This window comes from Pistacia vera, unplaced genomic scaffold, assembly GCF_008641045.1.
Source record: "Pistacia vera cultivar Batoury unplaced genomic scaffold, PisVer_v2 Contig46, whole genome shotgun sequence".
Lineage (NCBI taxonomy): Eukaryota > Viridiplantae > Streptophyta > Magnoliopsida > Sapindales > Anacardiaceae > Pistacia > Pistacia vera.
The window spans coordinates 1,031,640-1,051,022 of NW_022196290.1; the positions used below are offsets into that span (position 1 = coordinate 1,031,640).

At 35.9% G+C, this 19,383-nt stretch overlaps 1 protein-coding gene across 2 annotated transcripts; it reads right to left on the reverse strand.

Annotated features, from left to right (window-relative positions):
- Positions 1 to 1,192: 1,192 nt before the first annotated feature.
- Positions 1,193 to 18,060, reverse strand: LOC116144949 (dynamin-2A-like). Of its 2 annotated transcripts, XM_031430392.1 has the most exons (22): positions 17,752 to 18,060; positions 17,059 to 17,109; positions 16,827 to 16,947; positions 16,559 to 16,642; positions 14,708 to 14,769; positions 14,385 to 14,502; positions 13,932 to 14,274; positions 13,418 to 13,565; positions 13,171 to 13,272; positions 12,951 to 13,070; positions 12,378 to 12,461; positions 12,167 to 12,294; positions 11,507 to 11,591; positions 11,252 to 11,393; positions 10,152 to 10,228; positions 4,420 to 4,476; positions 3,339 to 3,483; positions 3,063 to 3,217; positions 2,509 to 2,622; positions 2,342 to 2,409; positions 2,049 to 2,224; positions 1,193 to 1,693 (listed from the first exon to the last, which is right to left on the reverse strand). In XM_031430392.1, exons 1-22 carry the CDS (start codon positions 17,890 to 17,892, stop codon positions 1,461 to 1,463), a joined length of 2,754 nt encoding a protein of 917 aa, XP_031286252.1. In that variant the 5' UTR covers positions 17,893 to 18,060; the 3' UTR covers positions 1,193 to 1,460. The 2 variants fall into 2 exon arrangements, with proteins under 2 accessions (XP_031286252.1, XP_031286253.1); XM_031430393.1 differs by lacking the exons at positions 16,559 to 16,642; positions 16,827 to 16,947; positions 17,059 to 17,109; positions 17,752 to 18,060 and adding an exon at positions 15,585 to 15,705.
- Positions 18,061 to 19,383: the final 1,323 nt, after the last annotated feature.

The window sequence follows — 19,383 nt, forward strand, 5'->3', positions numbered from 1 at the left end:
TTATGTTACATTAATTTGTATAGCATTAAGATTCAATACAAACAAATACATGACAAAGAAATCAAAATGTGATAGCAATGAGCATAATATCCAAATTACATATAAGGATCAAACCGTACTAATTGCAATAATATATCTTCAAATGAATCTATTGTACGTCTACAACTCTACGGTAAAATAATTTTGAGCTTGACAAATGCTCAAATATGGTATATGGAGCAGGACGGGACAGGACAAAACAACCACGACGCTTGACAAGAATGCATGAATAATATTTGATGGGTTTAAAGCTTACCTAATATCTTATGGTGAAGTTAATCGCGGTGGCAATTAGGTGTGCGGCGACAATGTTTTAAACCCCCAACCAAGTTGTCAAGTCCCGAGTTGACCGGTTTAACCAGTCGATCAAACAGAGTGACAACTTTTAAAATTCAACAAATATACCCCTGACAAGTTCCTACATGTTTGAATTTTAACAAACACAGCCCAAATACAAATCGACAGTCTACTGGTTGATAGTGACAACATCACAAATGCAATCTCAATCATCCCTGAGCTCATTCTCCAAAAAACCTACCTAAGATCTGGTCGAAATCGAACATCTCATCGACCTCGGTGTTAACATTCTAAGTCAAATCTCACCGACGCTAGCGTCAACATTCCAGGCTAGATCTCACCAACGTTAGCGTTGACATTCTAAGCCATATCTCATCGATGTCAACGTCGACAACCTTCCCCATCACCTCGAAAATACTCTCATCCGTCTCCCAACTAAATTCCACTTTACCCCACCCCCATTAGCCTCGACAATTGCCGATGAAAACCACCTGTTGCAGCTGCCTATTTTTTTCAATTTCCAATCGATTCACTCACCGGAAATCATCTTCGTCGTCAACATTGCACTCATCAGCACTTTCTCTTCAAAAGCCTCAACATCCCAACATTCAATTGTTCACCAATCATCATCCCAAATTTTAGGATTTTGAGTGAACAGGGTGTTAACCCAACCCAATGAAGCTCCCAGGTCTTGAACCGGTTTAACCGATCGGACTGAGTCAGGTTTTAAAACACTGTGCGGCCTATCGTCACCGTTCTAACATTATGTCTTATTATTAAATATTATTTTATGAATTTTTTCATTAATTTTATGTAACATAAATTTGTATAGCGAAAAAAAAAAAAATTACTTTGCTCATTAAGATTCAATACAAACAAATACATGACAAAGAAATCAATATGTAATATCAATGAACATGATATCGAAATTACATATCAAAATCAGACCATACTAACTGCAATATTATATATCTACAAATGAATCTATTCTACGTCTACAATGCTACAGTAAAATAATTTTGAGCTTGGGAAATGCTCAAATATGGAGCAAGATGGGACAAGACAGAACACCCACGACGCTCGACAAGAATGCATGAATAATATTTTTTGGGTCTAAAGCTTACCTAATATCTGTATGGTGAAGTTGATTGTGGTGGTGGTGCTGGTGGCAATCGATTAGGTGTGCGGCGGCTTGAGTGTGAGCTTGATGTATCGTCACCGTTCTGGGGTGGATCACTGTATCGCCGATTGTGGCCATTTGACCTGGACCTGAATGAGTCAGCGCGACCATTTGCAGCAGCATCAAATGCAGCCCTCCAGTCATCACCACCTGAAGCAGGTGTTCTTGGGCTGCTTTCTGTAAGTAATTAGAACAGAAGTTGGTGGAATTAAAGGAAATGGAAGGTTTCGAAAAACAAAACCAGACGGAGTTTTAAGTGTAACAAAACATGAAATCTCTTTATATCAGAATGTAAAACTACCAATAAAGAGTCCTGCATCAGAGAAAATAGCATCTAAAGCATAAAGGATTTTGAAATAAATGTATAGTGGACAGTGACACCAAAAGTTTAAGCTTTAAAATTACAGGAGTTCCTACTTTTAAAATGAGTTTGCTTTCAAAGCAATTTTCTTGTAGAAGTGAAAATAACCCTGAATGCATTATCGCCATAACTGTACATCAAAAACACTGCGAATTGTTCAGCCAAAATTACCTGCTCCAACACCACTATTAGCCCAGCTGGTGGCAGCGGCTGCTCGGTTGTCGTGGACGCTGAGTGTGCTCATGAGTTTTGAAAGAAGGGCAGACTGCTTCTGGCAAAGCTCCCTCTTACTTCTCATGTTTTTGTCCTCCTGAAGTAGGTCTTCAATCCTTTGCGTGCTTTGGGCACTAAGCATCAATGCATGAACATAAAGTTGTTTCTTTAGAACCAAGTTGACATGAAAACAAAATTATATCTTATTACTTGTCAATGGACACCAACGAGAATGAAAAGAAGGTGCTAACCTTATAGAACTGTATAACTGGTTAAGCATGTCTTCCTTGGCCTTCTCTACTTGGCAAAGAACGACTGCCTGCTCATTCAAAACATTGACAGAAAATATATGAATATAACCATTTTGGTGAAAGAGATAACGATAAAATGATGCAGGAATTCGAGCGAACAAACTGACTTTTGGCACATTGGCACCAAGGCTGTTAAGAACAGCTTCGACATAACCACGTACTTCTTGAGACATCCACCGAAGCTCTTCTTCTGGATCTGCAGGTCTTCTAGCCATTGTTTCCTACAGATGTTATGAATTAGCATAATGATCAGATAAAAACCCAAAAGGTTGCAGAAACAATTGAACAAGAGCTCAGGAAAATACTATTTTATATGTTAATGAATATACAGTGAACTAAAGAATCCCGAGCTCCAAAACGGACAAAAGAGCAGATACTGGAAAAGCATAGTTATAGTTTAATTATGAATTCTTATAAATTTATATGTGATGCAGCTGATGATCTACAAAGAACAAGTAGAATTTCACTTATTCATGAATGAAAACTGATCCCGATTATTTCAAGGAAAATACGTTCCCAAAGGAAGCAAAAACCTAGAGTGAATCAAAAGAAACAATAAAGTTATCTGCATCAAGCAATGCCACAAAGTTACACAACAAGCAACTACAAGCATCATGTAACTGACTAAATTTGACATTTTTAGATACTTTTTCAGACTCACCAGTGAGCCATCGGAATGACTGTGCCGCATGGGAAGACCAGGTTCACCCCTAACACTCACATCACCTTCTCTAGACTGGATCACATTTCTCAGCTTGTTTATCCATTCAACCTTTTCTTGCACAGTCTCAGTCTTTAACAGAACAGCACTGTGAGCTGCAAAATGATAATTTTTATTGTACATTGTAGTGTAACCATATAGGAGCGGAAAAAAAAAAAAAAATCAGCCCCAAAAAGGTAAAAAATAATAGAGGCAATCTAGATCTGAACCTTCTACCTTTCATAACAGTCTTATATGGAATCCTGCTTGTGATCTTGAAAAGAAGACTGGGTCCTTTTTCTGCTTTACTAGCCTTTTTATCTTTCAAGCTCTTTGATGAAGAAGCATCTTCCTCATCAGACATTTCCTCAACATTGCATTCCTGAACATTTAATTAAAAGGTCGGACGATAATGCAATTAGCATAGAAGACAAGTTAAAATTTCACTGTGAGCATCAACCCGAAACTCAAAGATTCAAAGGCTAAGAACCACATAATATTAAACTACATCTTATCACATTCAATCTCAGATACTTATAATGCCATGTCAACCCGGAAGATAATAGATTCAACATAATATCCAAATTAATAAAATATTATCAACACTAAACAATTCCAAGATAAAATATGATCAACTCCTGAAACATGTGACACAATTTTAGGCATGAAAAAGAAACAAGTGCTAAGGAATAATACTTCTAATTTATACCAAGGATAAAACTACGTTCTTTGCCCCTAAACTAGATACAAGCACATGTTTTCCCTCACCTACAGATAATACCAACAAAGCAACCAAAATATAGCTCAAGACATGACATAAAAACTTTATTTGTTTCTTAATCTGAAGTTACATCCTTATCAAACTTTTCCTTGTGGCATTAGTGACCATCATTATTAACCAAACTATAAGACATTTTCTTTAGACCTATATTATTGATGAATCTAGGAGCATTCCAAGTACTTTCTAAACTCATTGTAACCACTGAGTTTGAATATTTAAATAATATAAAATTTTCTTTTGCTCTTGTAGATAAGTAATAAAATTTGGAATTGGATCATCCAGTTGTTCTCTAGACACAAAGCCCATGAAAGAAAATGTTAGAACACACAACATTGTATCTTAAAAAGAAGTCACAAAATGAATCCACATATTTCCAAGTGATAGTAATAAGAAAACACTGAACAAATGTCAATCCGCCATTAAAACTCATGAAGCGAAGAGAAAAACTAATTCAAGTTAGCAAATTTGTATAAACATAAAATGCAATACTCAGCATCTAGAAGAAAGAAGATAATATTCTTAACAGGCACTTCATACCTCCAAGGAGATCACACCACGGAAATGTCTTTCTTCTTGTTTTTTGGTATAGCCAAGCTGCATGTAAGGGTGATGTTAAGACCAGCATTAATTAGGAGAATAAAAATTATCATCAGAACAATAGCAAAGATCTTCATTTTCTCTCTTATAAAGGCAAAATCAGTAGCAATGATAGAGATGGCAGTAGCCTTATTTAAAATTATCAAAGTAGCAGGTAAACAATTAATAGAAAAAGAAAATGTCCATAACATGTTTTCTCAAACATTACGATCAATTTTTTTTTTTTAGTATACCATTGGAATTTGCATAGATAATCTATCTGTTGAAGTGTATAATTCTATATTAGGATATTAGGATTGTAATCAAACATATTAAGAACAAAATCTGTAAAATAGGAAGTTAGATTATTCATTTCCTAGATTAGATTATTTGTTTCCTAAATTAGTTCTTTATTTTCCTATATATTGATGTATTGTTTTCTGATCATAATACAAGAAATACAAACACACTATTAGTTCTCTCTAATTTTTCACATTGTATCAAAGTTAGGTTGTCAAAAAATTAAAATTTTTTTTTTCCGGCAACAATTAAGCGTCTCTCTCCGGTGGTCAGAACCTCCATCTGACCATACGTGTCCCATCGTCTCCATCTCGCTGGCAGAACCTCACAAAGATCGTCGTCATCAGCTACCGCACGCGCCTCCACGCATGGTGTTTCTTTCCGATATATCCAACTTTGATCTCCTTTTCCAGTGAGCGTCAGTTCTCACCATCGGCACCAGCTTGCTCAGAAGACGACGGCGAGCAAAACCCGCTAAGGTTCTATTGCCTTCAACGTCAAACTCCGACAGCTTCACCGGATTCTACCGCTATCCTCGCCGGATCTTTTGCTCCGATTTGTTTGTTTGCTCCGTGTTACTTTTGGTTCTGGTTTCCGGTCAGATTTGCTAATTATCATGGTTACTTCCAACTCAAACTCCACTTCCAGTGGTTTTTCTTTCTTGTCTCTCCTACTAATCACCACTAATAAGTTGATTGGGAGTGCAAATTATTCTTCTTGGGTTGCCTCTGTCGAGTTATGGTGTACAAGTCAAGGTCTAGAGGATCGCCTGACCACAAAGGCTACCGACATCACATCAGATAAGTCTTCCTGGATCAAAACTGATGCTTAATTGTGTTATCTATTATGGCAATCCATTGACACTAATCTGCATCCCATTTACAAAACATACTGCATATGTTGTGAGATATGGAGTCAGGCTAAACTACTATATACCAATGATATTCAACGCTTGTATTCCGTTGTGGCCAATCTCATTCATCTAAAACAACAGGATATGAGTATGTCAGATTTTCTTGGTAAGATGGCCTCCCTCAAGGCAGACTACAATCTTCTTCTACCCGTTGGTAAATCTGCTGCAGAAGATCTAGCACAATAAGATAAATTATTCATGGTTCTAAACCTTGCTGCTATTAGTCCTGATCTCACTCCTGTATAAGACCAAATTTTAGCTAGCGCTACTATGCCATCTCTTGATGAAGTATTTGCTAGGTTAGTTTGGGTTTCATCCCCAAGTACTGTCCCCGGTTCTATCGCTGTTGACTCTTTTGCTCTGGCTTCTCAATCTCAAACTACTTATAAAGGAGAACAGGGAGATCGTGGTCAAAGCGGACGACCCAAGTGTAGTTACTGTCATCGTTGGGGGCATACTAGGGAAAAATGCTACAAATTACATGGTCGCCCTACTCGGAACGCTAATGTTGCTCAGGTTGATCTTTATTCTAACTCTCCTAAAGGACACACTCAACCATCATTAACTCTCACTGGGGCTGATTATAAAGAATACCTCCAATTTCAAGCAAATAAGCAGTTTTCTTCATCTATTGCCTTTTATCGCTCAATCGGCTAATTCAGTTGCATGCCTTACTCAGTCTTCTTCTCTTGGACCTTGGGTTCTTGACTCGGGTGCCTCTGATCACATTTTTGGTAACCCTTACTCTAATGTTGCATCTTTGCCATCCGTTACTTTAGCCAATGGCTCCAAAGCTGTTGTTAAAGTTGTAGGTCATGCCAAACTAGTTCCATCCTTAGAATTAGACTATGTTCTCTATATTCCCAATCGTCTATTTAATCTTGTCTCTGTCAGTAAACTTACCCGCTCTTTAAATTGTTCTATATCTTTTGATACTGACTTTGTTGTTATACCGGATCGAGGCATGGGACGGATGATTGGTACAGGACATGAGTCACAGGCCCTCTATCATCTCCATCTACCATCTATAGCATGCACTGTCACTGAATCTCTAGCACTCCTTCATAATCATTTGGGTCATCCTAGTTTAGTAAAGCTTAAAAAGATGCATCCTGGTCTATCTAATTTGTCGTCTATAAATTGTGAGTCATGTCAGCTTGGAAAACATTCTCGTAGCACCTTTCCAAAGCATGTCAATAAACGGGTTACATCCGCTTTTGAGTTAGTTCATTCAGATGTGTGGGGACCCTGTCGTGTGTCATCTGTTTTAGGTTTTCAGTACTTTGTTACCTTTATTGATGATTACTCACGCTGTACTTGGTTATTCCTAATGAAAACTCGTTTCGAGTTATTTTCCATCTTTGAATCTTTTTGTGCAGAAATTAAGAGTCAATTTAATTCTATTATTTGAGTATTACACAGTGATAATGCTCGCGAGTATTTCTCTGATCCCTTTACTAAATTCATGTCTTCTCAGGGAATCCTTCATCAGTCCTCTTGTGCTTATACCCCACAACAAAATGGGGTTGCTGAGTGTAAAAACAGACATCTCATTGAAATTGCTTGTACCCTGCTTTTACATAATAAAGTCCCTTTTCGTTTTTGGGCGGACACTGTTTTGACCACCTGTTTCTTAATAAATCGGATGCCCTCTTCTGTCCTCAACGACAAGGTACCTCATTCCATTTTATTTCCTGATCAATCGTTGTATTCTATCCTTCCTCGTGTTTTTGAGTGCACATGCTTTGTCCATGTTTTCCCTCCTGGTCAGGACAAACTGACAGCTAAATCTACTAAGTGTATTTTCTTAGGGTATTCACGTCTTCAGAAAGGATGCAAGTGTTATTCTCCATCAACACATCACTATTTTCTCTCTGCTAAAGTTACGTTTTTTGAGTTGTCTCCATTCTTTTCTTCTTCTACCTTAGATTGTGAGTAAATAACCGCGATCCTTCCCATACCGTCCATTACCAATCTTATGGAGTCTGTCATAGCCCCACAGTCTTCTACTACCGAGTCTCCCATTACAGACCATAGTCTTGTTCCATTTACAGGTACTACTCCTAATCCGGCACCCCTGAGGCTCCTGTCGATGTCAGTCCTGCTCCTGATTCCTCCAATGCCACGGTCCTCTCTCCTGCTGATCAGTTTCCCATTGTCATTCGTAAAGGTATGCAGTTAACTTGCAACCCTCATCCGATCTATAATTTTTTAAGTTATCATCGTTTATCTTCATCATATTATGCATTTGTGTCCACACTTTCTTCTGTTTCTATCCCTTCAAGTGTTCATGAGGCACTCTTTGATCTGGATGGCGTCAGGCAATAGTTGATGAAATGACTATTTTGCATCATAATCACACATGGGAGTTAGTTCCATTACCTCTAGGACATTCGACTGTTGGGTGTCGCTAGATTTATACGGTCAAAGTTGGTCTTGATGGTCAAGTTGATCACTTAAAGGCCCGATTGGTTGCCAAGGGCTACACTCAGATACATGGAATAGATTATTTTGATACTTTTTCCCCAATTGCTAAGATGTCTTCTGTTTGCTTATTCTTAGCAATGGCTATTATTCAACATTAGCCTCTACAGCAATTGGATATTAAGAATGTCTTTCTTCATGGTGAACTTTAGGAAGATATTTATATGGAGCAACCTCCTGGGTTTGTTGCTCAGGGGGAGTCTGCCTTGGTATGCAAACTCTGTTATTCTCTCTATGGTTTGAAACAGTCTCCTCGTGCCTGGTTTGGACGATTCAGTACTGTTATCCAAGAGTTTGGTATGATTTGGTACGAGTCTGATCATTCTGTTTTTTATAGACATACAACACCAGGGCAATATATATATCTGGTTGTCTATATTGATGACATTGTCATTACAGGAAGTAATCAAGATGGTATTGAACAATTGAAGAAGCATTTATTCAGACACTTTCAAACCAAAGATTTAGGACTTCTTAAATACTTCCTTGGTATAGAAGTTGCTCAATCCAAATCTGGTATTGTTATCTCTTAGAGAAAGTATGCACTAGATATTCTTGAAGAAATAGGAATGTCAAATTGCAGACCAATAAACTCTCCTATGGATCCTAACTTAAAACTCTCACCTAGACAGAGGGAGCCACTGGCTGATCCTGGAAGATACCAAAGACTGGTTGGTAAACTTAATTATCTCACTATCACACGACCTGATATTTCATTTTCTATTAGTGTTGTAAGTCAGTTCCAACAGTCTCCATGTGATAGTCATTGGGATGCAGTTGTTCGGATTTTAAGGTATATAAAGGGTGCACTAGGCAAAGGCTTGTTATATGAGAACACGGGTAATTCGCATATTGTTGGATATTCTGATGCTGATTAGGCAGGGTCTCCATCTGTTAGACGTTCTACTTCAGGTTTTTGCGTTTTTATTAGAGGAAACCTAGTGTCTTGGAAAAGTAAGAAGCAAGCTGTTGTTGCCCGATCAAGCATAGAAGCTGAATAACGGGCAATGGCCTTAGCTACTTGTGAGCTCATTTGGTTAAAGCAACTTATCCAAGAGTTGAAATTTGTAGAAGTGTCACAAATGAAGTTACTCTGTGATAATCAAGTTGCTCTCCATATTGCCTCTAATCCAATATTTCATGAGAGGACTAAGCACATAGAAATTGATTGTCATTTTATTCGGGAAAAAGTTCTATCTAGATGTATTACCACTAGTCATGCCAGTTCCAAAGACCAGTTAGCAGACATCCTCACTAAATCTCTCAGGGGTCCGCGCATTGATTTTATCTGTAGCAAGCTTGGTACATATGACTTATATGCTCCAGCTTGAGGGGGAGTGTTGAAGTGTATAATTCTATATTAGGATATTAGGATTGTAATCAATATATATTAAGAACAAAATCTGTAAAATAGGAAGTTAGATTATTCATTTCCTAGATTAGATTATTTGTTTCCTAGATTAGTTCTTTATTTTCCTATATATTGATGTATTATTTTCTGATCATAATACAAGAAATACAATAAATGATTATTTGTTGCCTTTCTCTGATCATTTCGTAAATTCCTTTTTATTTCTAATCCAAAAGAAAAAAGTCTACTATATCCTCACCTACAATACATATCAGGATCAAGCATTATAACACAAATTTGTGACAGACATTCTTGGTCATTGATCTAAGCAATCCAATGATTTAGAAGATACTGAATTGGCATTAAAAGTAACAGCCTCTAACTTCTCTTTCATGTAAAAAAAGCTTTTTCATAGTGGAGCAGAATTTCAAGATGAAGGAAGAGACACATATTAATGTGACAATAAAAAAAAAGGATATTGCAGAAGTTTCAAAATCGAACATATCACATTTAAAAAACAAGACAAAATAGTGCAAAAGGTACTTGAACTATCCAGCATGGCACCAGATCATTTCAGAACAACAAATTGAATAGGTTCAAACAACATAAAATCTTGATTCATGAGCTAAAATTCTAACTGCTAACCTTGCCAGTTTTCTCATTTAAAACAAACCATCTCTTGCTCCACCCATTTGTTTTAGAACTTTTCTTCAACAAAAATCCTGCAGATACAGGATAAAACCAATGACAAGGCAAAAAAGAATATGTAGCCCTTATATATCATAAAAATATTATCGGACTAAAAGTTTAAATAAATATAATACAGCAATAAAACTCGTGGATGTTGAAAATGTTGCAACAAATTTTGACTAAGGATAGACAAAAGGGAATAAGCTTTCCAAAGGGGGCACACAATAATAGAAGTGGACTTAAAACTCGTGGATGCTGAAAATGTTGCAACAAATTTTGACTAAGGACAGACAAAAGGGAATAAGCTTTCCAAAGGGGCACACAATAAATAGAAGTGGACTTGAGAGCTTGACAAGTTATTAGCAAAAGGCGTACTAAACTTGAGGTATAAGAACAAGAACCCTGAGGAATAACTAATCCCAAAAGCTTAACTTTGTCATAGAAGTCCTGATATTGACATTTACATTGCCCCCAACCCAGATGCTTGGTCAAATTTAATAATAGTCTTCTCATGTGCATCCAAACACGAACTGAATGCCCCATTTTATAATTTAATGAACAGAATGGGGAATTCAAATACAAGGCCTCTTGAATAGCTTGGTTGTGATACAATATTGAGGAACCACTAATATCAAAAGCTAAAAATTTAACATAATTTATATTAGAACAAGGCTTAACATAAGTATCTCAAATTTAATATTTGTACATTAGAAACCATATTCTGTGGCTTCCATTAAATTTAATTATGACCTTTGGTTTCCCAAGATGTCGACTGAAGAACAATCTTGACAAGCTAAAACTTGTGACAAAGCAGCTTAAGTATTAATGCACATAAATAAGAACCATCAAGAAACAGAAGCAGGTCCTCACAAGCCGCATTCCTCTTAGCAATGCATGAAGTGATCTTATGGCCGTAAGGTGGGGGTTTTATTACCTTCAATACTATCTACTTAAAATGATGAATTTTTAACCACTACTGGTATGAAAATGTAAAGGAGCAGGAATGTATATTTAACAGTTTTTAGCCCTAATGTTTAATATGTTTGTGCACAAACCTGCTGTTATCTCACCACCAGGCCCTGCAGTCTTTAAGGTTGTTGAACTCTCTGTCACATCCTTATCTGGTTGACCAGATTTATCTTTCATTGATTTCAAGCTTCCTCCAGATTGTTGTCCACCTGTTAGGGGGCTAGTTGCCTAAGATGAAAGCAAGGAAAATTGTCAAATGCAACAGCAACAAACTTACTTTCAATACAATATCACGTAACTCAAGCACACAACATAGCTTAGAGAAAGTAAATATCCCACACCCTATTCAGTAAGGACTGCTCTGCCTCCACTGCCTTCTTTGAGGATCGGCTCTTTTGCTCTTCCTCACGACGTTGTCTATCCATTCTGGTGAAAATTTCAATGTGGAACAATCAAATGAACAAAAGCAGGCCAAAAGATTACTACATATCAAACAGGGAAAAATCAATGGAAAAATAAAGAAACAGATGACACTCAACCACACACAATTATGGTGAAATAATGAAATTTAAATAATTTGTTCCAGAATTATTTGTTTATGCTTTTGAGTTGTCTAAACCTAGTTTCTGACTAGTCTATTTGCAGACAACATTGTACACCTTTTAGTAAATCTTTTTATATATGAATATATCAATCTAGGTCTTATCAAAAATATAAACAGGCCAACTCCTTTACAAACTGAACTGAATGCTTACAATACAGAACCTGAGACCATTCTGTATATATTACACATAAGAATTGGCAAAATAGTGCACCCTAGCCAAAAGTTGTCATCAACAACCGCACAATATAACAAAGGAAAACAGCTCAATCAATTGGAGCAAAATATTTCCCAAAAAATATAGTATTAAATGTATACACAAGGAAATGTCATAACATATAGGAATTGTTTCGTTAATGAAAAAAACTTAAGATTGATAAAAGTATCTTTGAGAACATACCGCCTTTGCACCAAACGGATGAAGTGTTGAGGTGGAACAAACGCACGCTCCATATCAACCAGTGCAACTACCATCTTTTTTGCTTCATTCTTAAATCCATCCAGTGCAGCAGTTGCAATTGCCACAACCTAGTTAAAATTTGTAGAGAAACTGAGATGATAACCAAACAAGATCTTGACAAGAAATATTATAAGCTGGAAGACATTGTTACCTCTCTCTTAAAAGGAGGATATCTTCCAAGACCAGAAGTGGCATTTGCGGCTGAAGAAACTAAATCCACCAATACACGATGCACCTGATTCATCCACCATCCAAAATTAGTATAAAGAGTAAACCAAGAAAAATAAAGCATGAAGCACATATGGTTAGATCAGAAGGGTGGGAATATGTGGCTGGTTCATTAAGCTGAAGAAAATAGTAGGTATTAATACTTCATTTATCAATCAGAAAAAACACCCATTGCAAGAAAAGATAGTGCATAAATTTGATATTGAGGATCAAAGAAGCTAGGAGCATTGCAACACAAAAAGTAATCAAGTGAAATAAAATGCTGCAATCATATGCAGATAACAATTATACATAATTTTTGGTCCAACCACATTATATGATATTTGACGTCCTAATATTTCCCAATAGACTACAGAGATTCAGTCACATACAAATATCAAACCCATAATGAGCTGCATGGCAGACAAACCAACAGACAAAGTGAAAACCCAATAGTTGCTGTACTTAGAAACATGTTTAGAAATCTAACTTCTGGTAGAGTATTGATGGTACATACCTCATCAATGCACTGACGTGATGGTTCCTTTGCCATCTCAAGGACACTTTTTATTAAAGACCTTAACCCTTTCTCCGGAGATATAAGATAAGGTTGATAACCATCTGCTTCTAGGACAACCTAGTACAATTAAAACCAGTCAATGTAAACGCAGAGCACCTCAAGAGAATATCAGTAAATGAGAGATATAAACAGAATGAATTTGGAAGTGGAGACCTACCCTCTTCACATTGTTTATGTCAAAATGTCTATCTAAGGGGAGTTGCTTGATCCTGTTAGGAAAGTTGCCCTCTAAACTTGCAACAACTTTCCAACCACTACCCTGAAGCAAAGGAAAATTGTCAACAAGAAATATATTGGTTGCAGAACAGAGTTCATACTAAGTCCTACACCTTTCCATTTTGTTCTTGTTTTGCAGTATTAATCAACAAATATGCATATAGATCTTAAAGGAAACAACAACTCACTTCACCGCCTGTTAAATGCAGGAGAAACTTGTCTTCAAATTCACGGCACAGCTGCAAAGCTAAAGCCCTTGTACCTTCTGAACTATCAACCAATTGTTCACCAAGCCTCACTAATTCATCCTGAACCATTTGAGACTTACCTTGAAGCCTGCAAAGAAAGTATAGGAAGATACATTCAAAAGGCAATTTGCATATAAAGTCTCCTATGTACATACATTCCAAAGCTTAAAGTCAACTCTTACATATAGCTACAAATCAGTCCTGAAATTGGAATGCAGTGAAATCCAACATCTTCATAAATAATCTTCAAGCAGCACTCATATATTAGAATTTTCAATTCTTTGTATAAATTCTCCCAATGACCAAGTTTTTCAACAAAAATGAGAATATTCCTATTAGTCTTAATGACATAAAATGTAAACATCACCAAAGGATAGTTGAATTATAACAAATTGTATAAAATTTTAAAATAAATTATGTTACACAAAAATCAAAGCAGCATGTAAGTATGTACCCAGAAAGGAGATTTGGAAGCCTGACTTTCATACGATTACGCATCTGCCCAGCAATGGCATCCACCAAAGCAATTCTACCAAGCTTATTTTGAGGAGCTCCAGTCAGCGACTTTTTTAGTGTTTCTATCTCAGCTCGCCAAGCAGCTTCTAAAGGGCTCTCTGATGCAGCACTTCCAGATGGTGCAGAACTTATAGAGACAGATTGACCAATTACAGCAACCCATGGAATATCAGATGTTTTTGGTGGACCCTGATTCATTAGGAGAGCCTGAACAGCTGCAAGTGCTTTTGGTTCTCCCTCTGCTTGATCAATTTTACTAATAACACCAACTGTTCTAGTACCTATAATAAATTTTAAATAAACAAAAAAATAAAAGAGTTAAAGAATACACTGACTTTATAATTCTTTTCAAACACAGGGATAAGAAGATGCAATTTAACAATAGACCCACTCTCTGCATCATATTCCTTCGCAATTTTGAGAGCTCGAGATGCTGAAATTTCTGGTGCTTGGGTAGCAGGTATAATAACTAGCAAAATAGCATCATTGTGCTCAACATACTTGCTAATCTGAAAAAAACACATTAAGATGGAAATATCAAATGAACTTCCAGCATGAGCATCTTGCAACTGAATATATATCTGAACAATTATGCAACAAAGAGCTTATTATGAACCATATAAAAAAAAGGGAAAAACAAAAAACAAAAGTAGAGGCCATTCAATAACTTACTGTATGATGTTAAAACTAAAGAGATAGCATTCAACTACTCACCATTGTATCATCCATAATTCTTTGATCTGATCCAGGTAAGTCAATCAACTTCAAAGGCGGAGCTGCAGAAAGTAAAGACAAAAAATCCCTTTTAAAGATTGCTAAGAGAAATATAACCATTTAAAACAAATGGGTAAATTGCTCTGAAGAGATAGAAATAAAGATGGATACATTCTTTTGTTCATTCACCAAGAACTGCCATCCAATCAGTTAAAAGATACTTTATATAACATTGTGCTCAGGTGAACCTTGCTAAATCAAGGGTGGGTGATACAGATAATATTTACTCATAGCCCACTCATCTCATGTAATTCATTAATGTATTTCAACAAAAATTCAAATAAATCAGGGACATATAGAACTATCTGCAATTCACATATTCCCAAAACAAAATTTCAACATAAGTACTGAATGGTTCTTCTCGATGTATTGAGTTATTGGTGTAGCTTTGGATACCAATCTGTTATATAAACTACTAGACCCATAACAGTTTTGGATCATGGCCAAAAGAACTTGAAGATCTACCTCCACACTTCTAAGCAAAAATGACTTGAATACAAGAACTTCGAGCCTAAAAACTTAAAATTAACCACAAGAAAGAAAAGGAATCAATAGTTATCAGCTTTTTAATAATAAATTTCCTAAATCCTGCGTCACTTGGGTCCACATTGCATGATAAAGTAACTAGGCTTAACCCATAAGAAAATCCAGTAAACTTAGCCCAAGTCTTATCTACTAGTACTATACTGCAATCATCCTAATAGAAACTAAATTATAAGCCCTAAGAAACCAATTAACAGCCAGCTGAAGTCTTCTTTTGTAAGTTTCTTTAACTTTTGCATCTAAGATTTCTGCTCAACCTTAAAGAAAGATAGACCTGGAATTTTAAATGACAGGTAAACCATGCTCAAGCTTCAAACATTTCACCCTTGGAATAAATTGTTTCTAGTTCATGTTTATGCTGTGTGGTTGATTCCTTCTCCTATCAGTGTGAACACCTGGAAAAAACTAAGAAACCTTGTTAAATGGTTTATCAAATCACTATTTCCATCTATTCTCCTCCAAAAACATTTCTTGCTTTATCTCTTCTAATGCCTCATTTGGTACACAAGGCCAAAAGAGGGACAGACTATTTTAAACATTTCTATTATTAGTTAGAATCTTCATGAGTTATAAATTTATAATTAGGACGAGATTTTATTCATCAAGAACAAAAATAACAGTTTACACACCCTCTGAACTATAAGATTGGGAGGAAAACTTTTGAATGTCACCATAATCCTATAAAATGGATATTAAGGTCTGACTCAGATGTAGCAACGAGATAATTCAATTAGGTCCAGAAAACAGTCAACCATATGGTACTGATAAGGGACTCTGAGCATTGGTTATGAGGCTTGAGTAATTCCATTTTGTTCACTACCTCAAGGAGAGGCATGGATGCAGAAAAGCTAGCTAAGTAAAGAAGTCAAGCAACCACATCTTCTCTTCACCAACTTATTTCAATCTCTGAAAGGCCTAAATACTTGCATGTTTTAGTCCAGGTACACCATCACATTTACTGTCATATTTGTTAGGTTTATAAATAAAAGAATTTTAATTGTATATGATTGACTGTCAGGGTGTCTACACAACTAAAATTTTTCAAAAGAACTCAATATGCAAAAGAGTAACTAAACTACAGCCCATCAAATAAAAAGCTTCACATGTTTCACAACATGCAAGATGCCACATCTAATTGAGGTTATTTCTAAATTCACTTTTGGTTTTTCCTCTCTCCTCTTGCAATAAACAACAAATCTGACAATTTACTCACAACAAATAAAAAAATATAACAAGATCAAGAATCACCTGCACTGGTACGAATTTTCAGATATATTTCATCACGACTCACGCCTTGGCTTAGCCTATTTTGAAGAGAATGCCGAAGAGCACCTTATAATGCACCAATTCAGAAAGACACAACAAGAATCAGAGCCAAAGGCCAACCCCAAGAATCCATCTTAAAGTAAGATATGTGCAACCGCAATGTTGACTGCCTAACTACATGTCAAGCACCATTAAGGAAGCAAAAAATAAGCAATACAAAATTGCACAGCAGATCTGTAAAATGCCTTACTTGGTGAAACTTCTTGCGATTTATTGTCTATCAGTAATTGAATAGCCTGAGCGCTTAAAGAGCTATCCCTGTTTAATTGAACACATATAGGAGCCCGAGTAGCACCATTTCCACCAGTTGGCTGTCCACATTATATAGTCAAAACACACAAAAAAAAGAAATAAGAGAAAAACATTATTTCAGAAACACATCAATGAAAATATAATAAACTCTCAACAAAACACAAACTTACCAAAATCGGATGTCCAATCAAGCTATTCAAAATTGCAGATTTACCAGCACCCTGATCAATGAAATACAAAAATGTCATTAGTAAAGTGCCATGACAAGACAAGCCTTTCGAGTTTACTACAGTACTGACTCAGTAACATTACCGCACTAGCAACAATGCAACGAAAACAATAGCATCTATCTATCAAGCTTTACATTACTAAAATGAAATCATGTTATATTTTACAACTAATTCGATTTCAAATATTTCAAATTATAACTTAGATGCAGCATTTCCCCCACATTTATATAAACAATTAAACTCCAAATTAATTTATTTGAATTCTGCTAAAATTTGAGTATGTGCGTATTATAAATCAATTTTAATACAAAAAAGAGATCAATCTTCAGATTACAATAATGTACTTTCATAATTCATCAAATGAATTAGAAAACGCGTTGATCATTCAAAAAAAACTTTTTCATCGCTTTCAATTACCTAAAACACGACGTCGTTCCTCAACATTTCTCGCATTGGCATTATAGTAAATCAAAAAATTCATTTGGATCACTATGTCATCAGATTTAATCACCGAAATTCAACTTTTGAAATCCTTCAAAACGCACTAGATCCAAAGATCTATAACAAGAATCCAAAAAGAAAAATTCAAAAAAATAAAAAACGCCGTCGTAAAGCGGAGCAGAAAGAACTTACGACATTGCCTAAAGCGACGACGTTGAGGAAAGTCGAAGGAAGTTTGGAGGTCGACTTGTCGTCGAGGTCTTCGTCGGCAAGCACGGCGGAGGCTTGCCGCATCGACTCGGACAACTCAGCGAGTTCATCGATCGCCTCCATGACGAGTTGAAAAGAGATCCAAATCGAAACGTTTCAATGTAACCAAGAACTGAACGAACGTGACGAACGAATGAATAATGGGGACAATTTTGGATCTTAAAGATTCAAAATTTTCAAATTCAAAAAATAACGAAAATGTTTTATTTTATTTTGTTTGTTTTTATTTTGGTTTGGTTTGTTTGGAGCTTTGTTGTTAAAATGAATGGAATTTGAAAACAAAAGAAATATTTTTTTATTTTTGAAAGCAGTGAGAGTGTTTTTTACTTTTTTTATTTTTTTTTATTTTTTCTTTTTGGGGCAATTGAAATATTGAATCCGATTAATAAAGAGCTCTGTGCTGTCATTTATTATTTATTAATATAAATGTATACAAAAAATTAAGATGAAATGAAATGAAAATGGAAAGATTTAGGGCTATGTTTGGTTTAGTATTTTTATCCATATTTTGGATCATATTCTCCAAATAATGTTTGGCACATTATTCCAGAAATATTACTCTATTTTTTTAATTACTTTTAGACCCCATAAGGTTATTAATTTCACTAAATACCCTCTAAAAAAAGTTTAAAAATTAACAAAAACACCCCCATCAACCCAACTTGTCAGATTCCGGCAACCACCATCGGTGATAGCCGGAATCTGTACAACGGCCTAACTTTCAACCAGAAATGTCCGAAAGTTCACCAATCTGGCCATCAGCGATGGCCAAATCTTGGCCATCGTTGACCGAAAACGACAGCCAAAGATTGACGGCCAAAAATGGCCGTCGTTTGGCCTTTTCCGGCCGTCAACGGCCATAACAGACCGTAGATCTGGCCGGAAAAGGCCATAACGACGTGTTACGGCACAAATCCGATCGGTTTGTGCCGTAACGAAATTTTTCGGCCAGATTCCGACGATGGTGGCCAGAATCTGGCACGAAAAATTCTGGGGGTGTTTTTGTCATTTTACATATTAGGGTCTTTAATTAAATTAGTAAACCTAAGGGCTTTTTCATAAATTTTTAAAATTTACCTCGTAATACTCCTCTATCCAACAACCCAATACTATCCCCAAAATCCTATCCAAAATAATAAACCAAATGCACCCTAGGCTGTTTGGTTCGTTATTCTGATAGTTTTTAAAATAATATTTTGAAAAAGGTTAAATTGGGCGGGTATTACGATGTAGGATTTGAAAACTAATAAAATATCCTTTATGTTTGTTTATTTACTAAATACCCCTATAATAAAATATTAAAAGTTAATAAAAACACCCCCAATCCATCCATTGAATACGGACAGCCGGCCACCACCGCCGGAGGGTGGCCGGAGTGTTTTTGCAATTTCTAAAAAAAATATTTGGGGGTATTTAGTTAAATTAATAAATTTAGGGGGTTTAAAAGAAATTAAAAAATATAGAATAATATTTTGAGAATAATGACATTTTACTGTTTAACTTATTCGCAATAGCGTAACAAACGAAGCCTTATTTTTGTCTTATTTTTAAGGG

What these genes read in the sequence shown, in the direction of transcription:
- LOC116144949 (XM_031430392.1), bottom strand. Translation starts at nt 17,892, where the DNA reads ATGGAGGCGATCGATGAACTCGCTGAGTTGTCCGAGTCGATGCGGCAA. An exon ending in CACGTCAGTGCATTGATGAG is followed by an intron (nt 12,462 to 12,950) that starts GTATGTACCATC and finishes TGGATGAATCAG; the next exon opens with GTGCATCGTGTATTGGTGGA. An exon ending in GTGGTGTGATCTCCTTGGAG is followed by an intron (nt 3,484 to 4,419) that starts GTATGAAGTGCC and finishes TTAAATGTTCAG; the next exon opens with GAATGCAATGTTGAGGAAAT.